This window comes from Harpia harpyja, chromosome 10 (genome assembly GCF_026419915.1).
Source record: "Harpia harpyja isolate bHarHar1 chromosome 10, bHarHar1 primary haplotype, whole genome shotgun sequence".
NCBI lineage: Eukaryota > Metazoa > Chordata > Aves > Accipitriformes > Accipitridae > Harpia > Harpia harpyja.
In genome coordinates this window covers 2,142,669-2,166,114 of record NC_068949.1, presented here as the reverse complement: position 1 = coordinate 2,166,114, position 23,446 = coordinate 2,142,669, and the positions used below count along the sequence as shown (strand labels likewise).

General features: G+C 56.1%; 1 protein-coding gene and 1 non-coding gene across 2 annotated transcripts; both read right to left on the bottom strand.

Moving 5' to 3' along the window:
• Positions 1-313: 313 nt before the first annotated feature.
• On the bottom strand, positions 314-23,431 carry LOC128147324 (maestro heat-like repeat-containing protein family member 2B). The gene is made up of 15 exons (XM_052799785.1): positions 23,424-23,431; positions 22,946-23,081; positions 22,745-22,840; positions 21,845-21,968; positions 20,832-20,938; positions 20,240-20,392; positions 18,981-19,126; positions 18,588-18,750; positions 18,100-18,293; positions 17,347-17,484; positions 17,043-17,148; positions 9,996-10,095; positions 8,990-9,191; positions 4,044-4,149; positions 314-469 (listed from the first exon to the last, which is right to left on the bottom strand). The coding sequence occupies exons 2-15, from the start codon at positions 22,988-22,990 to the stop codon at positions 314-316; spliced, it is 1,836 nt and encodes a 611-aa protein (XP_052655745.1). The 5' UTR covers positions 22,991-23,081; positions 23,424-23,431.
• On the bottom strand, positions 5,976-6,049 carry TRNAN-GUU (transfer RNA asparagine (anticodon GUU)). Its single transcript has one exon. It is a non-coding gene; the product is annotated as a tRNA-Asn (tRNA).
• Positions 23,432-23,446: the final 15 nt, after the last annotated feature.

Here is a 23,446-nt window from a genome sequence, read left to right as displayed (position 1 = left end):
CAACCCTAAGATCTTAGACACTTGCAAAGCATGTGTCCACCAGCTTGAGTGAGGATGAGAACATCTGTTGAGATGGACCTACAGAGTGGCTCTTCAGGAAGTGCTCTTAGAAAAATGACTGAACGGGACCTCCATAGGTGCATGGTTTTCCTCCACAATAGTGGGGTTTTCCTTAAATCAATGGAGCCACCTGGGAAAGTGAAATTAGGAAAACTAGGAAGGGAAATATTTTCCAGAGGAAAAGACCCTGTGGTGGTGTTCTGCAGAAATACTCATTTTTAAAACCATGCTCCATCATCTTTCAGAACTTCTGTCATGCATAGTCAAGTGCTTCCCTCCCTTCGCCCGTGAGATTGCCCAAGTGTCTCAGCACAGTCCTGTGCTGAGCTCGCCCTTCCCAACCCAGGGCGGTGGGCAGCACACGCGCAATGTCCAGCACTGAGCCACCAATGATCTCTCCAACAGAGTTCTTGAGGAATGACAAAAGAAGCGGACTTTGTTTTCTGGACAGAATGAAATGGTAGAAGGCAACAAACCAGAAAAACTAAAAGTCACCTGAAACTTTATTTCTAGGGGGTTTTACCATGTCAGAGATACAATCACATTTCCTCCAAAACTTTGTGTGTCACATTGCAATTTCTCTGGCTTAAACCCAGCAGAATTTCCTCTCTGCAGAATGAAGAGACTTTGGGGGGGGCAGTATTTCCCTAGACAGAGACATTCACATTTCTAATCATGTCTCTTCGCTCTGAACAGCAGTGCTCTTTCCGTTAAGCAGACTAGACTGCTGCTTTTTGGTGTTTCAGTATGAGGTGTTTCCTCTGCTCCGAGGCAGTGTGTATTGCTCCTTTCCTACTCATTCTGTTTTTTTAACATCCTCTGCAGACTCTTGGATGCAGCATTTCTTTTAGCTCCCACTGTTGCAGTCTTTATTTCTAGGGGGTTTCAAAATACCAGAGAGAGTCAAGTTTCCTCCAAAGCTTCATATGCTGCATTGCAATTCGACTGACTTTAGTCTGGTGGAATTGCAGCCGCTCAGAGTAAAGAGCCCTTTTGGGGTCAGTGTTTCCCCAGGTATTCTTGTATGTAATCCAATTGGTTTGGTGTTAACATCAGTCCACTTCCTGTTAAGTTAAATAGATCTAAACTCTTTGGTCTCAATGTCCTCTCTAAAGCCTTGGCTGCAGCAGTTCAGTTCGGTTCAGGGATGGTTCTGCTTTTGACAGCTACTCCCTGAGCTCTGATCACAGGTTGGGTTCTTTTGGCACATTATTTTCATTGCAAACATGCACTATTTATTGTGGGGTGAGTAGGTCTAGGATTAGGAGACTCCAGAGGGATACTGCCCTGAGCCCATGCAGCAGGTAGGGGATGGAGCAGAGAATGGAAGAGAGGGTGCTGCCACCCCAAAAGGCACCTGGGGACTTTTCATAGCCTTTAGCGGAGTGCTTTACACATGACACTGGGTAAATTAGGCACCACCAGCAGTGACTTGAGCCCATTTTCATGCAAAAAATGGATTGTGGGAGGAAGAAGCCTCTGCAAAAATGCTCCAAGCAAGAGATGGTGAAGGAATCAGCATTTCACCCAAACAGTGAGAACCTGACAGACGGCAGGAGGAAAACCCTCTCCTTTCTGTTAATTGAAACTAAACCAGGCGAGTCCTTCCCTTGCTTTATGTCCTTCTTCATTAATTCCTGGTATGATGCTGTTAATGGTTTCAATAAAGGAGTTGCAGAGCAGTTCCCCAAGGAAGTTTGTTTTTGCAGGGGCTGTTTGCAGACCTCTCGTGGTCCTTGGCTCATTTGCAGGGTTCAGCTCCCACCCGGCAGTGGTGGTGCCAGCAAGGAACAGGCTGGGGCTGCCTGTGCCACCCTGCGGTGTCCTGTCCATAGTGCCACCATCATGAAGAAGAGTGGAGAAACTGAAGCTGGAAGGGCCTTCCCAAGCCCTGTTCAGAACATCACCAGCTTCAAAGGCAGACCCAGTTCTCCAGGGCCTTTGGACAATTGCTTTGCAGGAATGGCTGCAGGAAAAATCTGCGAAATGATGGATGAGAGGCTTGGCTCCTCTTGGCACAGAGTTTGGAAATGCCAGCCTGCCCCAGCAATCGTGTCGGAGCCCCCTGAGACCAGGCGTCTCCCAGGACCTAGCTATCCAGGCTTCCCTCTGCCCATGGCACTGGCAACCTTGCCCTCTACCTGTGACTTGCAAAGGGCAGGGGGGACTCTGGCATGGGGGGGGGGGATCCTGGATCTGACATTGGAAAGGCTCTTGGCTTGGCATTTTTAGGGACACAGGTGGGGGAGGTGTGTGTGGGGGGTCTTGAAGTCTCCCTGAAGAAGCCCAAATACTGCCCATTGCAGCAAGCAGAGCAGGGTGATGCCACGGCCACGTGGGAAAGCCGTGCTCCAGCAGATCAGCCTTTCAGCAGGGAAGGGCATTTCCATCTCTTGCAGAGGGCTGTGGCCACTGCTGCACGGTGCCAGCAGCTCCCCAGATCCCACCGTCATTGTCCTTGCTGTCTCCTGAGGCAGCTGCTTCTACTGGGTCCCTTCTCCTTGCCCGTGGGAGATCCTGGAGCCTGTCTCCCATGCTCCCCGAGGAAAATCCCTGCCCTGGCACTTCAAATCCTCATTGGCCTTTGTCTCTGCGTTGCTCCCCCAAAGCTGCCATCAAGCACGGTCTGACTGATCTGGGGCAGGTAAAAGGCAGCAAGGGTGGGGAAGGGTTTCGGTGCAAGGGATAGACTGGGCAGGAGGCAGGTTGGAGGTCCGTGAAGTCAGGAGCCACGTGGGAAAGACATCCAGGGGCTGGGTGCTCAACACCCCTCCAAAGACACTGGCACATAGGGAGGCAAACCAGGAGCTGCGTGGGCAGCACACAGACACGGGGAAGCGTTTGTCTGGGTGCAGGGTTCACCCACAAGTCTCCCCGAAGCCGGCTGGATGGCCCTGGCGTGAAGCCAGACCTCGCTGTGGCTGTACCTGGAGGCTCAGCCCAGATCCTACACCTCCCTCTTCGCACAGGGAGCCCCAGCTGCCCCGGTCATCTCCATCCTGCAGGTACATGCAGGAAGAGAGGTTTCACAGAGAAATAATATCACCTGTACTGCGGAGTCTATGCCGGAGCCGGTGCTGCGGCGATGAAGGCACCTTTCAAGAACCACATCCTGAGATGGTCTTGCAGGTCGCGTGGTCGTGGACCTCGCTAAGACAACCCTTGAGAAGCTGGGTGCCCAGTTCCCCTGGAGAAGGGATCTGCCTGGGACTGCCTTCCCGTGGCTTTCAGGCATCACAGCCTGCTCACTCTGCACAGCAACCCCACCAGCTCGGGGCCCTGCGGGGAGCATGGGGAGGGGGTGGGAATGGCTGGCCAGGCCAGCGTGGACACACTCCCATGGGGAAAGGCTCTCCTGGGGCAGGGATGTCCCCAGAGAAGAGCAGAGGAGCAACTCTGTGCTTCCAGGGGGTAAAGAATCACCAAGAGAAACCTATTTCTCAATGCACAGGGAGACACTGGCCTCTGTCTCCTCATGCCATGGCTGGCCCCCAGTGCTGGGGCTGATGCAGAAGACAACCCACCTCTCTGCCCTCCAGGACCTGCTGTGCCCTTCAGACGGGACGGTGTTGTCGTGTGAGTGCCCAGAGCTCTGCAGCACCCTGTGGTGGGCGCTGCCATGGGGTCAGCCCACGCTGGGGAGAGGTTGTGGTGGAGAGCAATGGAGAAGCAGGGCTGGGCTAGAAAGTGCCTGGCAGAGGAAAATGCCAAAGTTAATGGGTTAGTTTTGTCTGTGCAGCCACCTCCATCCTCCTGCTGGATCAGTGCCTACATCGGGGGACCGGCCAGGCCTCCCAGCTTCTCTCCTGTCCCAGACCCCAGAGCAGGATTGTCTGCGAAGCCTCCTGTGGGGCACGTCCTGAGCAAGGCAGGGACTGGGAGCTGGGAGAGGCTGCCTAACAGGAGGTCCATGGGGGGGACAGGGCACCACGGGCTGTCCTGGGCATCATGCCGGGGGGACCATTCCACACCCCCAAACATACCCTGTCCCAGGCATGCTGTGCCCGCGCAGCAGGGCCGTGGGACCCTGTGTGGGGCAGCGGGGTGGGCCAGCACAGGGACAGGGTAATGGCAGGGGCCACGAAGCAGCTGCCAGGGAGTGACAGCAGCGACGGATACAAACAAGGCATTTAGCTGCATTGCCTTCATCGCGCAGGTGTGATTTTTGGGAAAGCTTGAGATTGCTGGTGGTTGCAAGGGGAGTCAAAAGGAAAAAGAAGAGCGTTGACCATTGCGCTGGAGACCAAGGCTGAAGAAGGAAAATGCAGGGCTGCTCCGGAACGGGGAGGGTGATTTAGATGGGGCCGAGGGACTAAATTCCTTCTTTGCCTGAGTCTTTACTGAAAAGGTCTCTAGGACTCTGTGCCCAGTGAAAGGGTTCAAGGAGGAGGAGAGCACATACTGGCAGGAAGCTCATGAAATCCGGTAAGGACAAATGCCAGTTTTTGCCCTGGAAGGGGACTAACCCTGGCAATGGCACAGGCTGGGGGCTGCTGGGAATGGTCTTGGTGGCCAGTGAGCTGGACAGGAGGCAGCCATGTGGCCTGACAGCAAGGAAGGTGGTGTGGTTTAAGCCCAGCCAGCAAGTAAGCACCATGCAGCTGCTCACTTACTCCCCCCCCACCCAGTGGGATGGGGAGGAGAATCAGAAAGAAAAAGTAAAACTCGTGGGTTTGAGATAAGAACGATTTAAAAACTCAGGTAAAATAAAATGTAATACTAACAATACTACTACTACTAACAACAACAACAATAATAAATATAACAACAACAACGACTATAATTTTAAAAAAAAAATTTAAAAAAATAGAAAAATAAACCCCAAGAAATGACAAGTGATGCACAATGCAATTGCTCACCACGTGCTGACCAATGCCTGAGCAGCGATCCACCCCTCCCAGCCAATTCCCCCAGTTTATATACTGAGCATGATGTTCTATGGTATGGAATATCCCTTTGGCTAGTGGGGGCCAGCTGTCCTGGCTATGGTCCCTCCCAACTTCTTGTACACCTGCTTGCTGGCAGAGCATGGGAAACTAAAAAATCCTTAACTTAGGATAAGCGCTACTTAGCAACAACTAAACCATCAGTGCTTTAACAACATTATTCTCACACTAAATCCAAAACACACTGCACCAGCTGCTAAGAAGAAAATTAACTCGATCCCAGCTGAAACCAGGACACAGGCAAAGTGAGATCATGCCTTTGGAGATGTGGGTTTGTATTGGGTTTGTGTGGCAAGGTTTTGGTAGCATGTTACTGTTAGTGTCTTTAGTGAAAGTAGAACTAAGGCAAATTATGTGCTGGGTTGAGCCCAGGTGGGAGCTAAGCCCTGCTGCCCAAGCTGGGCAGGCAAATCAGAATAAGGAACTGCTGCTATCAGTTTTCTTTCCTTCCTCTGGCTTTGCTGAGGGGGGCCTTGAGCACAAGTCTTATGAGGAGCGGCTGAGGGATCCGGGGTTGTTCAGTCTAGAAAAGAGGAGGCTGAGGGGAGACCTTATCGCTCTCTACAACTACCTGAAAGGGGGTTGTAGTGAGGTGGGTGTTGGTCTCTTCTGTCAGGTGTCTGGAGATAGGACAAGAGGAAATGGCCTCAAGTTGAGGAAAGGGAGATTTAGGTTAGATATTAGGAAAAATTTTTTTACTGAGAGGGTTATCAAACATTGGAATGGGCTGCCCAGGGAAGTGGCTGAGTCACCATCCCTGGAGGTATTCAAAAAGCGAGTGGACAGGGTACTCCAGGGCATGGTTAATGCTTGGACTCGATGATCTTGAAGGTCTTTTCCAACCGAAATGATTCTATGATTCTATGACTGAAGAGCCTGTGTTTTTTTTCTAGAGCTGTAGGACGCTTTGGGTTGGAAGGGACTTTAAATGTTAGAAGGCTGTGGCATAGGCAGGCAAGAGGGGAGAGGCGTCCCTGGGTGGGCTCGAACCACCAACCTTTCGGTTAACAGCCGAACGCGCTAACCGATTGCGCCACAGAGACTCCCGAAGGGAGCTCCCTGGGGCTTCCCAACGGCAGGCAGATGTTTGGCCATTGCCAGGGAAGCGGAGCTTCCTCACGCGTAATGGTGACTTGGGAAGAAAAACACCACAACCCTCACTGCCCACCCTTCATCCTTGTCTCCCTGAGTGACGGACCTCCCCTCCCACGGCATTCCTGGTCGCAGTCCTGTCCCATTCCCTGCCCACCGCAGACCACCCATCTGCAAAGCAAAGGCGGGCACCAGATTAACTCCTCCTGGAGCCTTGCACAAGTGCTTAGACCTCAAGAGGCACAAAGGGGCCTCGGGGAGGTTCTCCCCTCCACAAGATGTGCTTCCTCAACTGGGGTTTCCATCATGTGCGCGTGCCTCACCCGGGGAGATGGGGAATGCCCTCTGCTGTGGCGTGGCTAGGCAGGGCTCAACATGCTCCATGAGCTGACCTGCCTCTCGTCCTCCCTTTCACTCCCCCCACTTGGATGGACCTCAGGAAGCCTTTTGCTTCCTTCTAGGCTGGTTCATTCTTTCAATATCTGCAGTTCAGGAACTTGGCACCAAAGGCCTCGTTAACATGCAAAGTGCCACAAGAAGCCACATAATAGAATTCTAGAATCATAGAATAGTTTGGCTTGGAAGGGACCTTTCAAGTGTTACCAGAAGTCGGCACTTCAGAAACTCTCTAAGACTCAGTTCTGGAGTTTTAGAAAGCAGGCATTCTTCATTGCATCGCTGGATGCACGGGGGATCGTTCCACCTATCGCGCATACCAATTCTTTCAACAGTTGAGATTATATACAAAATGGACATACATATTCATGATTTTTCCTGGAAACAATTAACACATTCATCTGAATTCCAGGAACTCATTAATATATGTAAATGTCCTTGGTGCAGGCGCACTTGAGATCTTTGGTGATCTTCAGGGGTCCTCTGGTGGTCTTTGATAGTCTTCCTCACTTGTCCACTAGTTGACCCTTTTCTAGTGATTCTGCGTGGTTGGACACTACAGGTTTGATACAACTTATGCAAAAGAATGTTCATTAGTATCTCTACTATCTATCTTTTCTTGATATACATTCTTTTGTCACTAACCACACTGATGCTCTGCAGCCGTACCTGGGAGAAGGCAGCCATCGTGTCCTGTCCCTCTGACAATGCAGCAGGGAAGCCTTCCTCAGCAGCACGTCTTCCTACAAACTGGACAAACTGTGAGGGTTGTTCTGACAGATGCTTTGGATGTGCCAGGTTTTGGAGACTCCTCCAGGAAACTCACGCATGTGCACTGCCCTGCAGCCGGAGTCTTCCCAGAAGTCCTTCTCCCACACGGGGAGCTCAGCTGTCCTCCCACTGACCTCTCTCTGCCTCGCTCGTCTCCCCTCACTACCTGCAGGCAGTGCCTTCAGCCCTGCTGCGCTTCGCAGGGGAGCTGCTCCTGGGCAGAGCTGTCTCTCACAAGCGCTGCCCGCTTGCTGGGAGCTCCTCCATCCCAGGAGCCCGGCCCAGCTCAGGAGCAGAGGACCAGCCCAAGGCTTCACTTTCTCTGCCTCTTCTGGGCTCCCTGGAGATGTCTCAGCTCCTGAAAGGCAGCGGAGTCACCCTCGGGGAATGGACTTTTTAGCTGACTGCAGTAATCGCCAATTGTCCCTCTCTAAAGAGTGGAGAGAGAGCGATTCCAAAAGCATGGTTTGTCCTACCAGAGCGCAGATGTCTATGAGAGGTGTAGACGTTCCCCTCTGGGCACTGATATTCTTGGCCCATAACAAAAAGGACACACAGGCAGTGACAGGGAGGTGTTGGTTAAATGCTCTGGCTGGGCAGGGATTCAGCTGAAGCAATGCAGACATCTCATCCCCAGCTGGAAGCCCTGGGGATGAAGGAGGATTCAGATCCCCCCATGCATCCCACAGACCCACAGTGTTAAGGGATGTCAAGACTGGCCACCGCTTCCAGGCACTGCAGCCAACGACCCCTCCTACCATGCCCCTGGAGCCCAGACCAGTACCACCAGTACAGTCCTGCCTGGCTGCTGGAGCCCAGCCTGGTGCCTGGGGATCTGGAGTCTTTGCCCAGGCTGAGGGATGCAGCTGCCACTCTTCTGCTTGGAGGTGCAACTTCTAGCGAAGCTGAGCACGCATCCCAGAGATGCGCGCGCACACACACACACACACACACGGCTGCAGAGAGGACACTCACAGGGCCAGTCACACAGACTGCCACAGATGAAGTGCTGCCATCAACAGTACCCACATGGAGGACTCACATAAAACACAGAGACAGCCATGTCCCCTCCTCCTCTTGGGCTGCCAGAGACAGGAGGTCACTAGTGCAGGCACACACACAACACACTATACGTTCACAAGCACACGCATGTTCATGGATCCCCAGAGTACTGGCACAGCCTCTCTGCCCTGCCAGTACCCCTGCCCGGATTCCGGCCCTCTGACCCACCCCACGAGTCGCCTACTTGCTGACTGGTCCGTCTTGGTGCTCCCTGCAAACGTGCAGCACTCACACATTTGTGCTGCAGGAACCACACAGCCACCCAGCACAGACCCTCTGCCCACCTGATATCCCAGCCAGGGCCCAGCTGCACTGGGACCCACGCCAGTAGCTGGCACCACAAGCCAGGGGTGCCTACACCCCCCGGTTGACTCCAGCAGCTGGCACCCAGTCCACCCACGCCAACCCCCCCAGTAGCTGGCACATAGTCCTTTCAGTACACTTCCACACAGGATAGAGAGTGAGACTGTGCAGAGAGATCGTTAGGAAAAGATTTAATAAGAACATAGAAGAAGACAGGACAGACATCATCTGTGTCCTGCTACCAATCACTTGTCTCTGGACAGACTCCGGTGTCATCAGGCTGTCCGTCATCTGAAACTTCTTCAACAAGATTAGAGGGGACGAAGCCTCTTGTGCCATCGGTCAGCTCTCCCACGTACCAACCATCTTCACCCACGTCTCCAAAGATGTACATGTATCGTCCAGCAACTAGAGGAAGCTCTAGTTCAGGCCGCTCGTTGGGACCATTGAAAGCATCATAGCTGTATCGAGCTATGAGCACTCGCAGCTCCGCCAGTTGTTTTCTCATAGCTGCCAGGACGATGGCCTCCTTGTCTGCAGCCCCGTTCAGCCTGGCGCGGCCTGGAAATGCTACGGTTGGATCTTTCTCTTTTCAGCCATTCAAGTTCCTGAAGTAGCTGCTGGTGTTGCTCGTTTAGCTTCTGAAACCAAGCCAGCTGGGCTCGAAACAGCTGCAGGGTTTCTTGGTGTTCCCCATGTGCTTCTGCCTGAGCCCTCGGCAAACACTTGCCTTGCTCTTCCTTCCTCTGGACGCTAACTTTGTCTCCTCAAGTTCCTTCCCCAGCTGTTGACTCCTTTCTGCCATTTCTCTCATGGCTTCCAGTTTGCGCTCTGCCTCTTCCAGCTGGGTTTGAAGACAGACCTTCATTTGGATGGCAGCATCTCGCTCCGCTGCCACTCGCGCCAGTTGCCCTTTCAGGTTGGCATTTTCAGCTCGAACGTGTTCTGTCAAACCCACCTGCCCACGGAGGCGAGCATTTTCTTCAGCCAGGCGGGTGTTTTCATTTGTCACCTCTGAGAGCTGCACCTCTAACTCCTCACCAGTTTGGCTGTGGGTGCCCACATGATCAGAGGCCTCTTCACCTGCAGCCACTTGACCCTGAGGCTCCTCAGCTGCCTTCTCTGAGAAGTCATGCTGCTTGTCTTGTGCCAGCAAAGCTCCAGCAGGCTCTCCCATTTCTCCACCCCTCTGCTGAGGAAGCGATGCCGTGCACAGTTCCTCAGTGGGGCTTTGGATGGGCAGTGGCACTTGAGAGTTGATCAGGCAATCAATGGTCGCCTGCAGTTGCCTGGATCTTTCTCCCAGCCGTGAGGCGAGGGCAGCTAGGCGAGCATTTATCTGCTGCAGCCTCTCTGCCTCCTTGCGCTCTTCTGGAGAGCCTTCCTTTTTCAGGAGGCGGTTCTCCATCTCCAGGGCACTCTGTTGCCTCTCCAGGTCTTCTAGAAGGCGCCGCAGGCGGCTGCTCTGCTTCAGGAGCACCAGGTCTGCCCCCTCTGGCACCTGGAGCTGAGCATCTGCCACAGCCTTGCATGTTGTTTGCTGCCCAGCGTTGCGGCTTTCCGGCGGTCTTTCCTGCGGTGCCGCCGGCCCCCGTCCCACAACGCCCCGCGCCATGGCATCGGCCACCAAGCGCTGCTGCCAAAGGTCACCAACGGTTGCGTTCCCTGGGTCTGCGAGGGGCGGCAGCCCCCCGACCCCGTTGCAGCTGCTGCCTCCCTTCCCTGTGCAGAAGCAAAGACAGCAACTGCCACGGCCGGGTGACTGAGCGTGGCCTTATATACCTGTCCTGCCCCCCTGCTCACAATGAGGGGTGGGGCAGTACGGCCTTCTATGGTATGTCCTGCCCCCATGCTCACAATGAGGGGTGGGGCAGTATGGCCTTCTATGGTATGTCCTGCCCCCCTGCTCACAAGGAGGGGTGGGGCAGTATGGCCCTCTATGGCATGTCCTGGCCCCTGCTCACAAAGGAGGGGTGCGGCATTTTACGTAAGAAAATGCCAAAAGACAAAGATGTCTCCGGAGACATGGGCAAGAGAACTTGACCCACGGACCTCTTCCGTAGAAGTGGGTTTGCTGCTAGAAGAAACCAGACCAAACTGGCTGAAAGCGACAACAAAATTGTGCAAACTCAGCTAATAAACATGCATTAAGCGTGCTTGCATGGGCGCGGTTGCGTGTACAAATTCTCGAAAGCGAATAGTAACAGGCGATATCATGGCCAAAGCCAACAGTTTGTGTAAATTGTAAATAGGAACACGTGAGTAGTTTTAGGGTTGCGTATAAGGACTCAAGAGCTGTAACACAGGGTCCTCCTCACGCTCCCAGCCGAGAGGCACCTTCATTGCCGGCACTAAAAAGGGGTTACAACTAGTGTGCACTTCTGCTGCCTTCTTTCCGGTACCGACACATGAACTAGAAGTGAAGAAAAAAATGCAAACAAATCCACTTTGGGAACATCTCTGAAGTCCTAACCCTGCAGCAGAGAGCCTGGGAGCTCTGAGATCCCTCCCTCTGCTCTGCATTTTGGCATTGGAGGTGAAATTACCCCCATCAGAGGCGTTGTTTTGATGTTCTTTACAGCCTAAAGCACCACACGGAGCAGGGGCTACACCAGGACACCTCAGGAGGGATCACGCTCCTCTGGAGCAAAAGCTTCGGTGTTCCTAGGAATCTCAGGAGGCTCGGCATGCCGATAGCTCCCTTTGTTCAGGGAACTGGTCAAATGACCTGTCTGCATTTCCCTGATGGTGTCTGAGATGCCTGGCTCGTGTGCGCACTCTGTGGATGCTGAAATGCGTTGAGCAACCTGGTCTGATGTCAGAGCTGACCCTGCTTTGAGCCTAGGCCTCTGAAGCTCCCCTCCACCCTGAATTGTCCCATGAGGCGATGACTTAGATGCCATCTATTTCGAGAAGTAGGTACATATTTAGATGTCTTCACCTCCCGCTGAATCCCTTTTCCAAGGAACACTGCAGGAGCTTGCAACACAAGCTCATGGAAGTGGCTGGAAGGGCCTGGCTGGGGGTCTCTAGCTGAGCCTCCTGCCCAGAAGGAAACGATCACCCCCCCTGGGATCAGGTTGGCTGCAACGCTCCAGAGTGAAAGCTGAAGGCCTCCAAGGATGGAAATCACGGACACCCTCTGAGGGTCCAGCAGGTTTCTAGGGTGTCTTGGGACCACTTCTTCACACAGGTGCCAGGTAGGCCAACAAAGGTGATGCTCACCTGACTCTGGTCCTTGCAGAAGAGGGAGTGCTGATCAGGGTGTGAGAGACTGAGTTGTTCTCTCGAGCTATCTGTCTCAAAGATTGTTTGTTGTGAGAGAGTGGACTGTCATCTCAAGCCATTCATCTCAAGGATTGTTTGCTGTGATGGGCCACTTATCCCAGAGATGGCTTGTTTAAGCAGGGCACTTCTCTGTCCATAAAGACGATTATCAGGCCACTGAGGCATCCAGGGGAGGAGACAGGCCGGAGCCGGCAAAGCCTGCAGGAATGTGGAGGCTATCGTTGTCATGGAAACTGCAGTCTTTGAGATAAGGTACTGGTTTCTGGCATTGATCACGCAAAGGTTGTGTGATAGATGAAACCTGCAGCAGGTGAACAGTTCATGAACAGTATGTATGCGCGTGCATTGGACTATGCCCTACAAAAAAACGTGGAGACAAGCAGTGGTATGCACCCATCACCGAAGAATTGATGACTGAGGACCAATGGGACACTGCTGGATCCATGGTGGTGTGATGGTCTGACAAATTATAGTCAATGTTTCAAACATTCGTTAAAGAGCTTTGGTGGAGAAAATGGCCTCTGTAAAAATGCTGGACTTTTGTGAACAGGACAATGTGGCCAGAGGAGAGGGCCCCACAGAGGGTGGGACCACACTTCTCCAAAGTCACAATTCCTTATCTTAAGTGTCCAGGAGAAGGAGCAGAGCATATGTGCCTGGAGGAGGAGGCCCCACGGAAGATGGGACTGTGCTTCTATCTTAAGCGGTCATGCCAGCAGAAAAAGAGAGGCAAGTCCGCAATGAACTGCCCCCCAAAGCTCACCGACCGATTCCAGAGAACCCCGGGAATGGGAACTGCGCCTGTCAAAACCATCGACTAACGCACTATAAAAGAAGGCAGAACGAGTTCTCAGTGTGCGCCCTCCGGAACTGGATCTCTACGCTGGCTGGATCAATGCTGGACCCAGGACTGGTGAAACCCTTTCCTTCTCTCTTTCTTTCTCTTTCTCCCTCTTTTCCACAGTCCCTACACCTCATCCTTTTAAACATAAACCGTTGACCAAATCTGAGACTAGGAGGGGATCTAGCCGCCCCTGGCTCCTCTTTGAGAAGGAGTCCAGAAAGCAAGGGGGTCTGCTCTGAACCTCGTGACTCAACGGGAGGGCTCTCCTTCTGGTACATTTCATGTTCCTTTTTCCATTTCTTTTTCTACACCTCCCTTCTCTTTTCAAACAGCGGCTTAATGACACGTTGCAAGGTTCATATTGATAAGTTCACTTGTACTGGGCAAGGTTAGCTAGGTTGAAAAAATGTTGATTGTTGTTTGAACTCCCCTGGTGTCATTTCACCTTAATTCTGACAAAGGAAACCCACGAACCTGAGTTGCTCCAACTTTGGGACGCGACAGGTGGTGACAATTCTTGCAACTGTATCCCGACTGCTTGCTTGATTTCTGCCTTTTCTTCCATTCTATCCTAGTGCTACTATTTTCTACTTTTGATAATAAAAGCTCTTTTGGGTATGCGGCATTTGACCTTGCTTGTGTCTTAATCTTGCCCTTGGGATCATATCGACACCTTCCCTGACATTGGAAGGGATGACAGGGATGGAAAAACCATTGTCAGTCTTGGCTGTAGTGACCATGAAACAGTGGGTGAAGATTCTTGCCTCTTCAGGGGACTTTTGGTGGGAATCCCACGGGCAGCAGCACTCAAGGGTACCAGACCTCAGTACAGCTGGTCTTTCAGGCCTAGGGCCACCTCTGCCCTCCACCGAGGCACCCGGAGTAACCCCCTTGGAGGAGCTCTACATGTCTGCGGTGGGGACGTCCGTCCATGAGAGATCTTCAGCAGAAGGTCCCCTTCCATCCCATAGTGACCTGGGAAGCCAAGTCACCAGAGGCAGGGCTTGCTTTAGTCTTGCTTGCAGACCTTGAGTTTAGACAGTTCTCCAAACTCCTTGTTTCAGTATCATCCCTCTCTCCGCGTCTGCCCTCTTGATTCAGCTAAGGATGTCATTCTCCAGCCTGAGGAGCAAAAAGGGTCGACCAAAACTCTCCTCCCTCCTCTGCCAGGCCCAGCCTTGGAAACCAGCTGGCAGCGGCGTGAGCGATAACAAGGGGTGGGAAGTTTAGGCAAGGGACATGGGAAGTTTAGGCAAGGGGCACGGGGAGGCATGGCCCTGGTGAAGGCTGGGGCCTGAGACAGCATTCCCAGAAACAGTCATGGACATCCCTCCCCACACCTTCTCCTCCCTCCACCCCCCGGACTAGTCAGGCAGCCCCAGCTCCAGCTGTGCTCCTCTGGCTCCAGCTGTGCTCTGCCCCTCGCCCTTCACCTTGAGGTGCAATGGGTGAGGAAGCCCCCGTGTGTCCCAGAGCCTTCGGCCCTTGGATGAGCAGACTTCCCCTCAGCCCTCCTTCCTTGCTGGAAGGCCCCCACCCGTCTCTGCTCCCTGGGGCGCAGGGCGATGGGGCCAGACCATGGCGGGAAGGCAGGGAAATCTGCCAGGCATTGCGGGGACACCCCAAGTGAGGTGGGGTTTGTCCTGGCCTCTGGAGGGATTTCTGCCTGAAGTTTTGAGAGCAGCAACAGGGACAGCCACATCGGAGTGAGTCGCCCATGGTGCCTCTTCTGCTCCCAGAGCAGGGAACGTCCCACAGCCCAAGCTCTGGGTCCCAGCACCCCCTCCCAGCCCTCCATGCACAGGCAGAGCCTGGGGACCCCTCACCTCCCACGGAGGTGGGCTGGCACAGTGGGACGGTGCAGCCTGGCCATGCCCTGGGGGACCACGGCTGTAGGAGTAGGGCCGTGCTGGCCTGGGGCTCCTGGGGGCACTGTGCCCCTGTGGGAGCTGGTCCTCAATTCCTGACCAGTGTCACAAGCTTCCCACCAGCCCCTTGCCTGGCCCAGAGCTTGCTCCTCTCCCACGAGTGGGGCAGGAGGGGGCTGCTGGGGGAACCGGGCTGTCAAGAGTTAGGCTTGTACTTGCTCAGAGGAGAGTATGCTCTCTAAATAGCCTGTCTTCAGCGGCTGCCGTGGCTGCTCTTGATGTTGTCCCTGCTAATACAACAGGCTGGCAGGCAGAGCTCAGCCCCTTTGAGCTACTGCCTACGGGAGCCTTCCCACTCCACAGTTTCATCTGTTTGCCTGGCCTGAGCTGACATGAGAAGCCTCCCCCAAAGACATTTATCTCCAGGGACTCCACTCTGCAGCGACCTCTCTCCCTGTCTCTCTGGCTTCTCGGTCCTTTGCTTTCTTTCACGACATGCAGCTGAACCAACGCGTCCGACCCGTGCGAGCAGCAAGTCAGCGGCGGGGAACCAGGAGTTAGCAGCAGGTCTGAGCAGCTCTGTGCGGTTGGGAGGAGGCTCAGGCCATGTGAGGGCACTGCAAAGCCCGACGTGCAGGGGGCCAGGGCTCCCGCGTGCCTGGACCCGACCCCCTGCAGCGGTAGGGCAAGATGGGTTCCCTCCGAGCCCCCCTCCTACAAATGCCTGCCGTTGGAGAACGTCCAGCTCAGTCGCTTGCCCTGTGCCTGGCACACTCAGCTCCCAGGACTGCCGGAGCCCTCGGCACTGCAGGTGCCTAAAGGAAACTCCTGGCCCCAGCACCAGGCCTGGTGGCCGGCGTAGCCCACCTTCTCCCATGGGGCAGCACAGGTGGGGAGGGCTGTCAGTCTCCTCCCTTGAGGCGGTGCTGCCTCGGATTGGTCCCCTCGGCTGTCACTGTGCCCTGGTTTGGGGCCCGCCCTTCCCTCAGGGCGGCCTCTGACTGGCCCCAGGCCTCAGGCTGCCCAGGTGCACCTGAGGTGATGCTCTCTGTGATTGGCCGCCTGCTGCGGTGTGCTGCCCGCCCTCCCCTGAGGCGATGTTTCCTCCGATTGGCTGCATGAGATTGCTCCCTTGCTCCTCCCATCCCGTGATGGGGCAGGCGGCTTATCAGTCACCGGTGTGCTTTGCTATTGCCAGCTCTGATTGGTGGAGCTGGCATGCCCCGCCTCCATCCAACACCACCCCCCCCCAGCACTGTGCCCAGCTTTTTGCACTCTTGCCACCTTTCCTGCAGGCCTCGAACCTTGACTGGTGGGTTACCTATCGATCACATGCCTTGCCCCCGCCTCCTCAAATGCGATTGGCTGTCCTGGGTCCACTGACTCCCCAGGGACTGCTGGGGGGAGGTTGCCAGGCAACCAACTCCACCTTTAGGGCTGAGAGCCTCAGGATGGAGCTGTGGGCCCTGAGGAAAGGCTGGGGGTCATCAAAGGCGGGTTTGGACCCTAAACCTGAGCATTTCGGCCCGAAACATGAGGCTCTGGGCACTACAAAGGACAGGCGTTCAGTTTGGATCACACGTGGGGTGGGACCCGCGGGACAGGGGGCTGAGGCTCACAGGGGCTCGCAGCCGGGCCAGCGTGCACAGCAGCCCAAGGGACAAAGCCCCGTCTCTGCTGGTGGTCTCCCTGTGTGGAGCTGCCCCTGCCCCCTGCAGATGTGCAGAGGCTCGCTGGGGGTGAGGAACAGCACCGGTGGGGCCTGGGTTAACGGGCAGGGGTCCGATGGGCCAGCCAGATGCTGGTGATACGGTCGGGGCTGTCCTGGGCTGTTCCCTGCACCAGCGCGGGCTGGTGCTGGAGGTGGTCATGCCGCGGTGGGAGGGGTGGCGAGGAGATCCCCATGGGCAGTGGGAGGGCACGGCAAGGCCCCAGGACCCCACGGGGAGACCCCTGCTCTGGGGTCTGTCCCGGCATGACTCCATTGTCCCCAGCCCGGGAAGATCTGAGAGGGGCCCCACAGCTGGCAGCCCCCAGCCTGGGTGTCACCCACACGTTGTCTCACCAACCGCGGGGGTGCTATTAGGGAAAGAACAGATACGCTCCCCTTTCGGTGTCTTTTGATGAGCTTTAATTAACTCCGTGGTGCTGGCTGGGGCCAGGCATTGCGGAGGGATTCCTCTAGCGCCTGCCTCACTTGGAGGTCCCTGTCGTCCTGCGGTCCCGAGAGATCTGGAACAACACCACAGGCAGCGCCGTGGGGACCTGGTCCCGGCCAGGTGCTCCCCTGGCCACCCTGCTCCAGGGAGCCGTTTGCCAGGGATCTTCCCACAAAAAGAGACATCCCAAGCAGCAGTATCTCAGTAAAAGCCCTCTGAACCCTTCCTTCCCCATCTCCTGCCTTACCTCAGCAAAGAAAGCTGTAGCTGTCACCCGCAGTTTAACTGAGCAGGAATCCAGCCACGGCAAGAGGTTCTTCACCAGACAGGGGGAGACGAGCCCAGCGTGGAGCAGGACCCTGTGCAGGGGTCACAAGCGAGGGACACACAGTTACCCAGGAAGGCCACAGGCCGGGCCTCCAAAATTCACTTGCGCCGATGCAGACACTATTCTTCAGCTCCCGACGGCTTCCCGGGCACGCCGGGAGGGTCCCAGCGGCCATTTCCCTGGGCACAGCCCTGCAGGAGTTGGCCAGATGCATCCCTGGGGCTCTTACCTGCTCAGGAGACACACCCCCTCAGGGTGAGCCAGGGGGTCTTCCAGGCGAGCCCACACTGCCCAATTCACGAGCAGCTGCATCCATTTCTGCGCCATGCATTTGCCCAGCACCAACTCTAGAGCTGAAAGGAAAACCCTGGCAAAAGAAACAAAACGCAAAATAAACCAACCCAATCAAACAAAACAAGTCCAAATAGCACCACCGCCAGAAACCCCAAGAACTCTCCAATCACAGCAGGTTAGGGGAAGACTGATCTGCAGCAGCGCTAAATACCCCTGGAATGATGCTTCACAGCCTTCCAGACTGCAGCTAACGACACTGGCATTTTCTTCATGCCCCAGACCCACCGAAGCAGAAGAAAACCCACGCCTCTAGACCGACTCCACGCTACTTATCAGCCAAGGCCAACACCTCATACCTCTTCCCACCAGCCTTTGGCCAAGAATGACACCAGTGCCCGCAAGAGTCACTGCTCCCAGCGGGGGTCCCTTGAGGGAGCGCAATGCTATTGTGCGCGCAAGGGTACGCAGGAGGCAAGATGACGGCCGTCCGCAGTATGAGCTGCGTAAGACCTTCCTGCCTGGGAGCTGGAGTTTCTCCATGAAGGAACAGAAGTAAAAGCAACCACGACGACCGCTTTCCACATGTAGGAAGTGGGGCAGGCGAAGCCCTCCCTCAGCCGCACAAAGGCACATGCCTTGGCACGGGGAACTGAAGCCAGCCCCTCCATCTGCCCCTTCGGCTCCTTACCTGCACGGCTTCTCCACGTGCATTTGGCACTCGAGGAACAGTTCTCCCCAGCTGCTCATGAGCAAAAGCAGCCTCTCCTCACCCAGCATTTCACTGGCCCACCTCAGGAGGCTGGGAAGGAGGTGGGGAAGCAGTTGCCTGAGCTCCTCCGTGCTCCTCAGGGCAAGCACCACCTCGGAGATGGCACAGGTGATCTGCGGAGAAACGTGACCAAGAACCACCTGTTCAGGGAAGGCCTTTTCCCACCAGCCTGGTTCCCCCGCGTGCCCGGGGTGGGGGGTCACTGTCCGCAGTTGTCACTTCTGCGACAGCCTTGTGCCTCAGGAGTACCAAACTGGCCTGGCTCCCCACGCTCCTTGAGGCCGGCCCAGCACAGCGCCCTGCGAATCTCCACGGGCACCCGCAAAGGGCACCCGACTCCCTTGCGCCCAAGTATGAGTTAGCAAGCAGATGCCAAGCTGCAGAAATGTGTCTGCCGTTGAACGTACCGTCAGAGTCTCCAGAGCAGTCTGACGGTCGTGCCGCTCACAAGTGGAGGAGCCCGTCCCCGGGCGGTCGTTTCCTGCTCTGTTTAGTTTCTCCGCTAAGCACCTCAGGATCCGAATCCCAAGGATGCTTCTCCCCAGGCTCCTCCACAGCTCCACCGTGTCACTGCGAGGGAAGAGACGTTCACCCCTGAGCCCGCATCCTTGCGGTCCTGCGGTGCCCTCAAACCTCCTCACCTGCAATGGGGCTTACAACGCCCCACTCACAGCAGAGACACAAGCACGCAGTCTTGCTCGGGCAGAAAAAAAAGACCTGCTTCTCAACGGGACCCCCCAGGGCAAGGAAGCTGCAGGGTCCCTGTTTGACTACAGTGGGGAGGTGGGTAGTGCACGTACCTGTCCATGAAGAGACTCTTCTGGAGGAGACTGCTGATTACGGGCTCCTGGTGAAAGCGGGTGAGGAGAAACACTGCATGGAGCAGGAAGGGCCTGTGGGTGCTCTGCTGCATGTAGCTGTAAAGGGTGTCCAAGATTTTTGGCACCTGAATGGAAGAAGAGGAGAAAGAAGGGCTCGGTGCATCCTTTACCCCCTCCTGTGGGGCCCAGACACAGTCATTCAGCACATGAGCGATGCCTGCTCCCTTGACACAGAGTCCAGATCCAGCTCGAAACCTCACGCCTTCCACCCTGCCTGACCCTGGCTCACATCTGGAGCCCAGTGTGCTCTTGGCAATCGTGCGCATGCACGCGCACACGCGTGCACACGCTCACACGCACAGCCTCAGTCGCTGCGTGTGCCTGGGCCCAACCGTATGAGCAGCTGCGTGCCCTGTGTGCACACAGATGACTCGGACCCATTTCACGCTCAACGCTTGGCTAACTCTCCCCATGCGTCTGTAGCGATGCAAGGCCACGAACAAACACGCTCTTCGAGACCCTGAAGATGCCTTGCAGGGCCTCTGCAAGGGCACGTGTCTCCTTCCAGAGGAACCCAGTTCTCCAGGGATGCTTTTCCTTGCCTCTACCCTCCTGAGACTAACTTGAGTTAGTCTGCACTGCTTGAGCCACTGGTGGCCCTAGAGCCCAAGTGGAGCGCAGCAGAGCCTGAGCGGAGAACAGGAGCCTTGAAAGGGCAGGCACAGCACGAGGCCAGAGGCTCCCAGGCTACAGATGGGCAGCAACTAGTGGCTAAAGGAAGGGCACCTCACAGGCTGGGTAACCCCACAGTCGGGGAAAGCAATGAGAGCAATGAACAACTATCCAACCTGTGGAAAACCTAGCATGCCCAGCAAAGCTCAGAGTAGATGGAATTGGGGACTAGTGAAGAAAGAGAAGGGTGAGGTGGGTCCCGGGGCAGGGAGGACTGACAGTGACCCCAGAGGAAGGGGAGGAATGGCAAGGTTGGTGCCTCCCAGTGCCTCACTCATGGGAAGGACCCGGACCAATGGCAGACTTTGGACAAGAAGTGCCCATAGCCTTGTCACCAGCTGGAGCAGGCGCCAGCAGCGGGTGCTAACGCACGACTCGGACCATCAGTAGCCCCTTGGCTCGGCACACAGGCGGCATTTCTTGAGCCCATGCCAACTGCACAGGGTGTAGTGCAACAGCCAACAGGAGAAAAGACAAAGTCTAATGGAAAAAAAGCTCTCCTTTACCTCCTGGACTATTTCCTTTCTGCATTCCACCAGGAAGACGAACACCCACTTCCACACTGCTCTTGCACATGGGGGCATGACATGCAGCAAGCTGCCCAGGACGGCAGTCAGAAAGTCCACAGCCTGTGCTGCAGGGATGCATCTGCAAACAGCCTGGAGAGAAGTCAGGAACAGGAGAGCCCGCGTCACAGCTCTGCCCCAGCGATTCCGAAAGGAAAGGCAACTTGACGGGACCGTTAGTTCAGCAGTCACAGAGGGGCCAGTCACTTGACCCTCCTGCTGTGCCTACAGTGCTGCTTACATCTGGTGCCGCTAAGCGATTTGGAAGTGTCTACCCCTTGTTGTTTGCTTATATACCGAATTTGTATTCTGACAAGAGCACTCACGCACTCACACGTGTGTGCAAACGCACACATCATGGTGTCTGCTCCAGCGTGCCTAAAGGACGGTCTTGTCTCAAAGCCTCCTGTTACTTGCTAACAACAGCTGTCCTGGACAGCTCGCTCTGGAGACAGAGACTCTGGAGGAGAGCAGGGAGACGTGCAGGAGCCCAGGAGCTGGGCCCCCACCCCACTGTTTTGGGGCCAGTTACCTTTGTTATTTCGGTACAGGTCTCTGCCGAAGTCTCGGTGTGCGGGCTGTTCAGCTCCTCACAAAGGCACCAGATCTCATCTGTCTGCGGCACCTTCATTCTCTTGGCTGGAACAAACAGCAGGAGAGGAGTCACGTCTACAGAAAGCCAACCTCTGGCCCCAGATACCAATAAAGGAGAACCCAAGTGGTGGCAGGGAAGGCCACAGGGAAAGCCAGGGCCCTCCTGAACGTGGGGCAGCGGGATTTCCTGAGCCCCATAAATGGCTGACATATCCCGGGCTGGAAAGAGCCCTCTTCCTCCTTAAACCATTTGCTGGGGCTTCAGGGTTTCAGCAGCCTCTGCTCCTAGCAGCTGCGTCCCCTATTCCCACACAGGCCACCATCGTCTCTGGGAGGCAGGAAACCTCCCTGTGACTTCCTCAGCACAGGCAGACCCTGCTGCCTGAAGAGGAAAGGGTGCAAACACAACCCTTTGCAGCACGCTCTGGGCCTGCAGCTCAGATCCCTCCTCCCTGCCCAGTTTGCTCTGGGCAGCAAATTGGTTTCCTCTCTTGTGCTCAACAGGAGATTTCTTCCCTGCCAGGGATGACTTTGGAGACTGCCTGGGTAGCTGCCTGTCTCTCCAGGCTGAGGGCAGGGAGCGAGGGGGAAGGCAGCCTCTGAAACGTCAGGGACCTCATCCGAGCGAGCTGTCTGACCACCCTCTGTCTCTCCTGCAACGTGGAGGGGGACAGTCCCCAGCATTGGTGACAATGTCCTGCTCTCAGACAGCAGTGAGGGATGGCCCTGACCACCCAACCTCACGCACGCCCCGGGGAGGTGGGACTCAACAACACTCTCTCAGGGATCCTTCCTGAGATGGGCCGGGAGGCAGAGGGCTAACAGGGTGGGGGCACAAAACCAGCCGAGCACGTTGCCTCCCCCTTCCCTCCACGGGACCCCGGTGGCGCCAGGCCAGGAAGGCAGGGAGGATCGGGCTGAGCGAGGCTGGGAAGCGCCTGCTCTCCTCACCTTGCATTTGGAGAAGGTAGCCAAGGCAGACCCATGCCCTCTGGCGGCACGTGGCCAGGCAGTCGCTGGTCAGAGACCCCAGCAGTCCCACCAGGGAGCCGAAGTGCTTGTAGGGACATCCTCTCTGCAGGGGACAGCAGCAGGAAAAAGGTTGCAGGCAGCCCCAGCGCCCGCTCGCCTCTACTGCCCTGCGCAGCGACCAGGCAGAAGGGCAGGCAGAAGGGCTGCCCCGTAATCCCAGGGGCCCCGAAACCCAGCACCCAGCCGGGCAGGGCTCCTTTCCAGGGCCACGAATGGTGGGAAGGGGGCACCAGGGCACGCGGAGGGTCCCTACTCACCATGAGCTCGCATCGCTCCTTGCGAGCGCCCAGCACGTGGGTGAAAACCTGCAGGGCTCTCTCCCGCTCCCATTCTTTGGCTGAGGTGAGCCAGCCCTTCAGGACCTGGGGCAGGGTGCATCTCTCTCGCAACGGGAATCTTTCTCTCCCCAAGATCCCTCTCCCTCTCCCTTCTTCTCTGGCCCCTTCCTGGCGCATCCCCCGCCCCACCAAGCACTGGCCCCGCAGCCTTCACCGCCTCGCGCTCTGCAGCCGCCTCTGCCCTGCGTCAGGTCTTGCTGCCCTGCTGGCGTCTCCCCGCTCTGGCCTTCCCCCCAGGGCTGCTCTCGCCCAGCTCAGGGCTGGCTCTTGGCTTTCCCTCCATCAGGGCCCACTTCGCTGCCTGTCCTGAGGCTGCAGTGGCCGGGCGCTCCTGTCCCCCAGCCCCGGCCGGATGCACAGCCCCAGAGCAAGGAGCCAAAGCCCCATTTGTCTGTGGGAAAGGTATCCACCTCCTATCACCCACTAAGGTCTCGATTCTCTGCCCTGGCAACGCTTTCCCTGTTGCCCCGTGGCTACTCACGTGGACCACGTCGTCAAAGCAGGCAGAGGTCGCCTCAGCCTCCAGAAGGGTTTCTATGAGGTGGCCCAGATCTTCCATGCCTCTCCTGTGCAGAAGCTAAAAGCAGCAAAGGAGAGCTGAGGTTATGCATCATGGGGGCTGCCAGGGCGTGCTGAGGGGGGATCCTGACCCAGAGGTGGGCAGGCGCTGGCCGGTGCGTACCTCCATGTTCACAGCTGCCCTCACACTCTTCCTTCCCTTTTTCATCCGCTCCTCGGAAGGATGGGACAAAACACTCTGGCAGCACACTGCCAGCAGGTTGCGATTTTCCTTCCCGCTCAGAGGCGGCCTCAGCTTGCTGGCCAGAGGAAAAAGGGAGACAAAACAGAAAGGGGATTTACTAGCCCTCTCCAGGGTGGCTTAAACCACAACTGGGTCCCTCCTAATCGAGGGCCCCAAATCCAACGCCCCCAGCCCATGCCAGCGAGCACTGCCTTCAGCTCCAGCAATTCCTACCTCCTCCCAGGCAGCAGGCAAACCCCCACCAGCAGGTTAAGGAACCCCTGGGGCTCCCTTCTTCTGGGAGACACCTGGAATGGGGAACACCCTCCCACTCCACAGCCCCAGCAGCTCCTGGCCCCATGCTCAAGCTGGGCTGGGGCACACTGGGAGTGCCCAGAGCCTGGGGAACAGACCTCACCTCAACTCCTCCAGAGCCTGAAA

What these genes read in the sequence shown, in the direction of transcription:
- LOC128147324 (XM_052799785.1), bottom strand. Translation starts at nt 22,990, where the DNA reads ATGAAAAAGGGAAGGAAGAGTGTGAGGGCAGCTGTGAACATGGAG. An exon ending in AAGAGTCTCTTCATGGACAG is followed by an intron (nt 18,751 to 18,980) that starts GTACGTGCACTA and finishes CTTCCCTCGCAG; the next exon opens with TGACACGGTGGAGCTGTGGA. An exon ending in CTGCTCTGGAGACTCTGACG is followed by an intron (nt 18,294 to 18,587) that starts GTACGTTCAACG and finishes GTTTCTCCGCAG; the next exon opens with ATCACCTGTGCCATCTCCGA.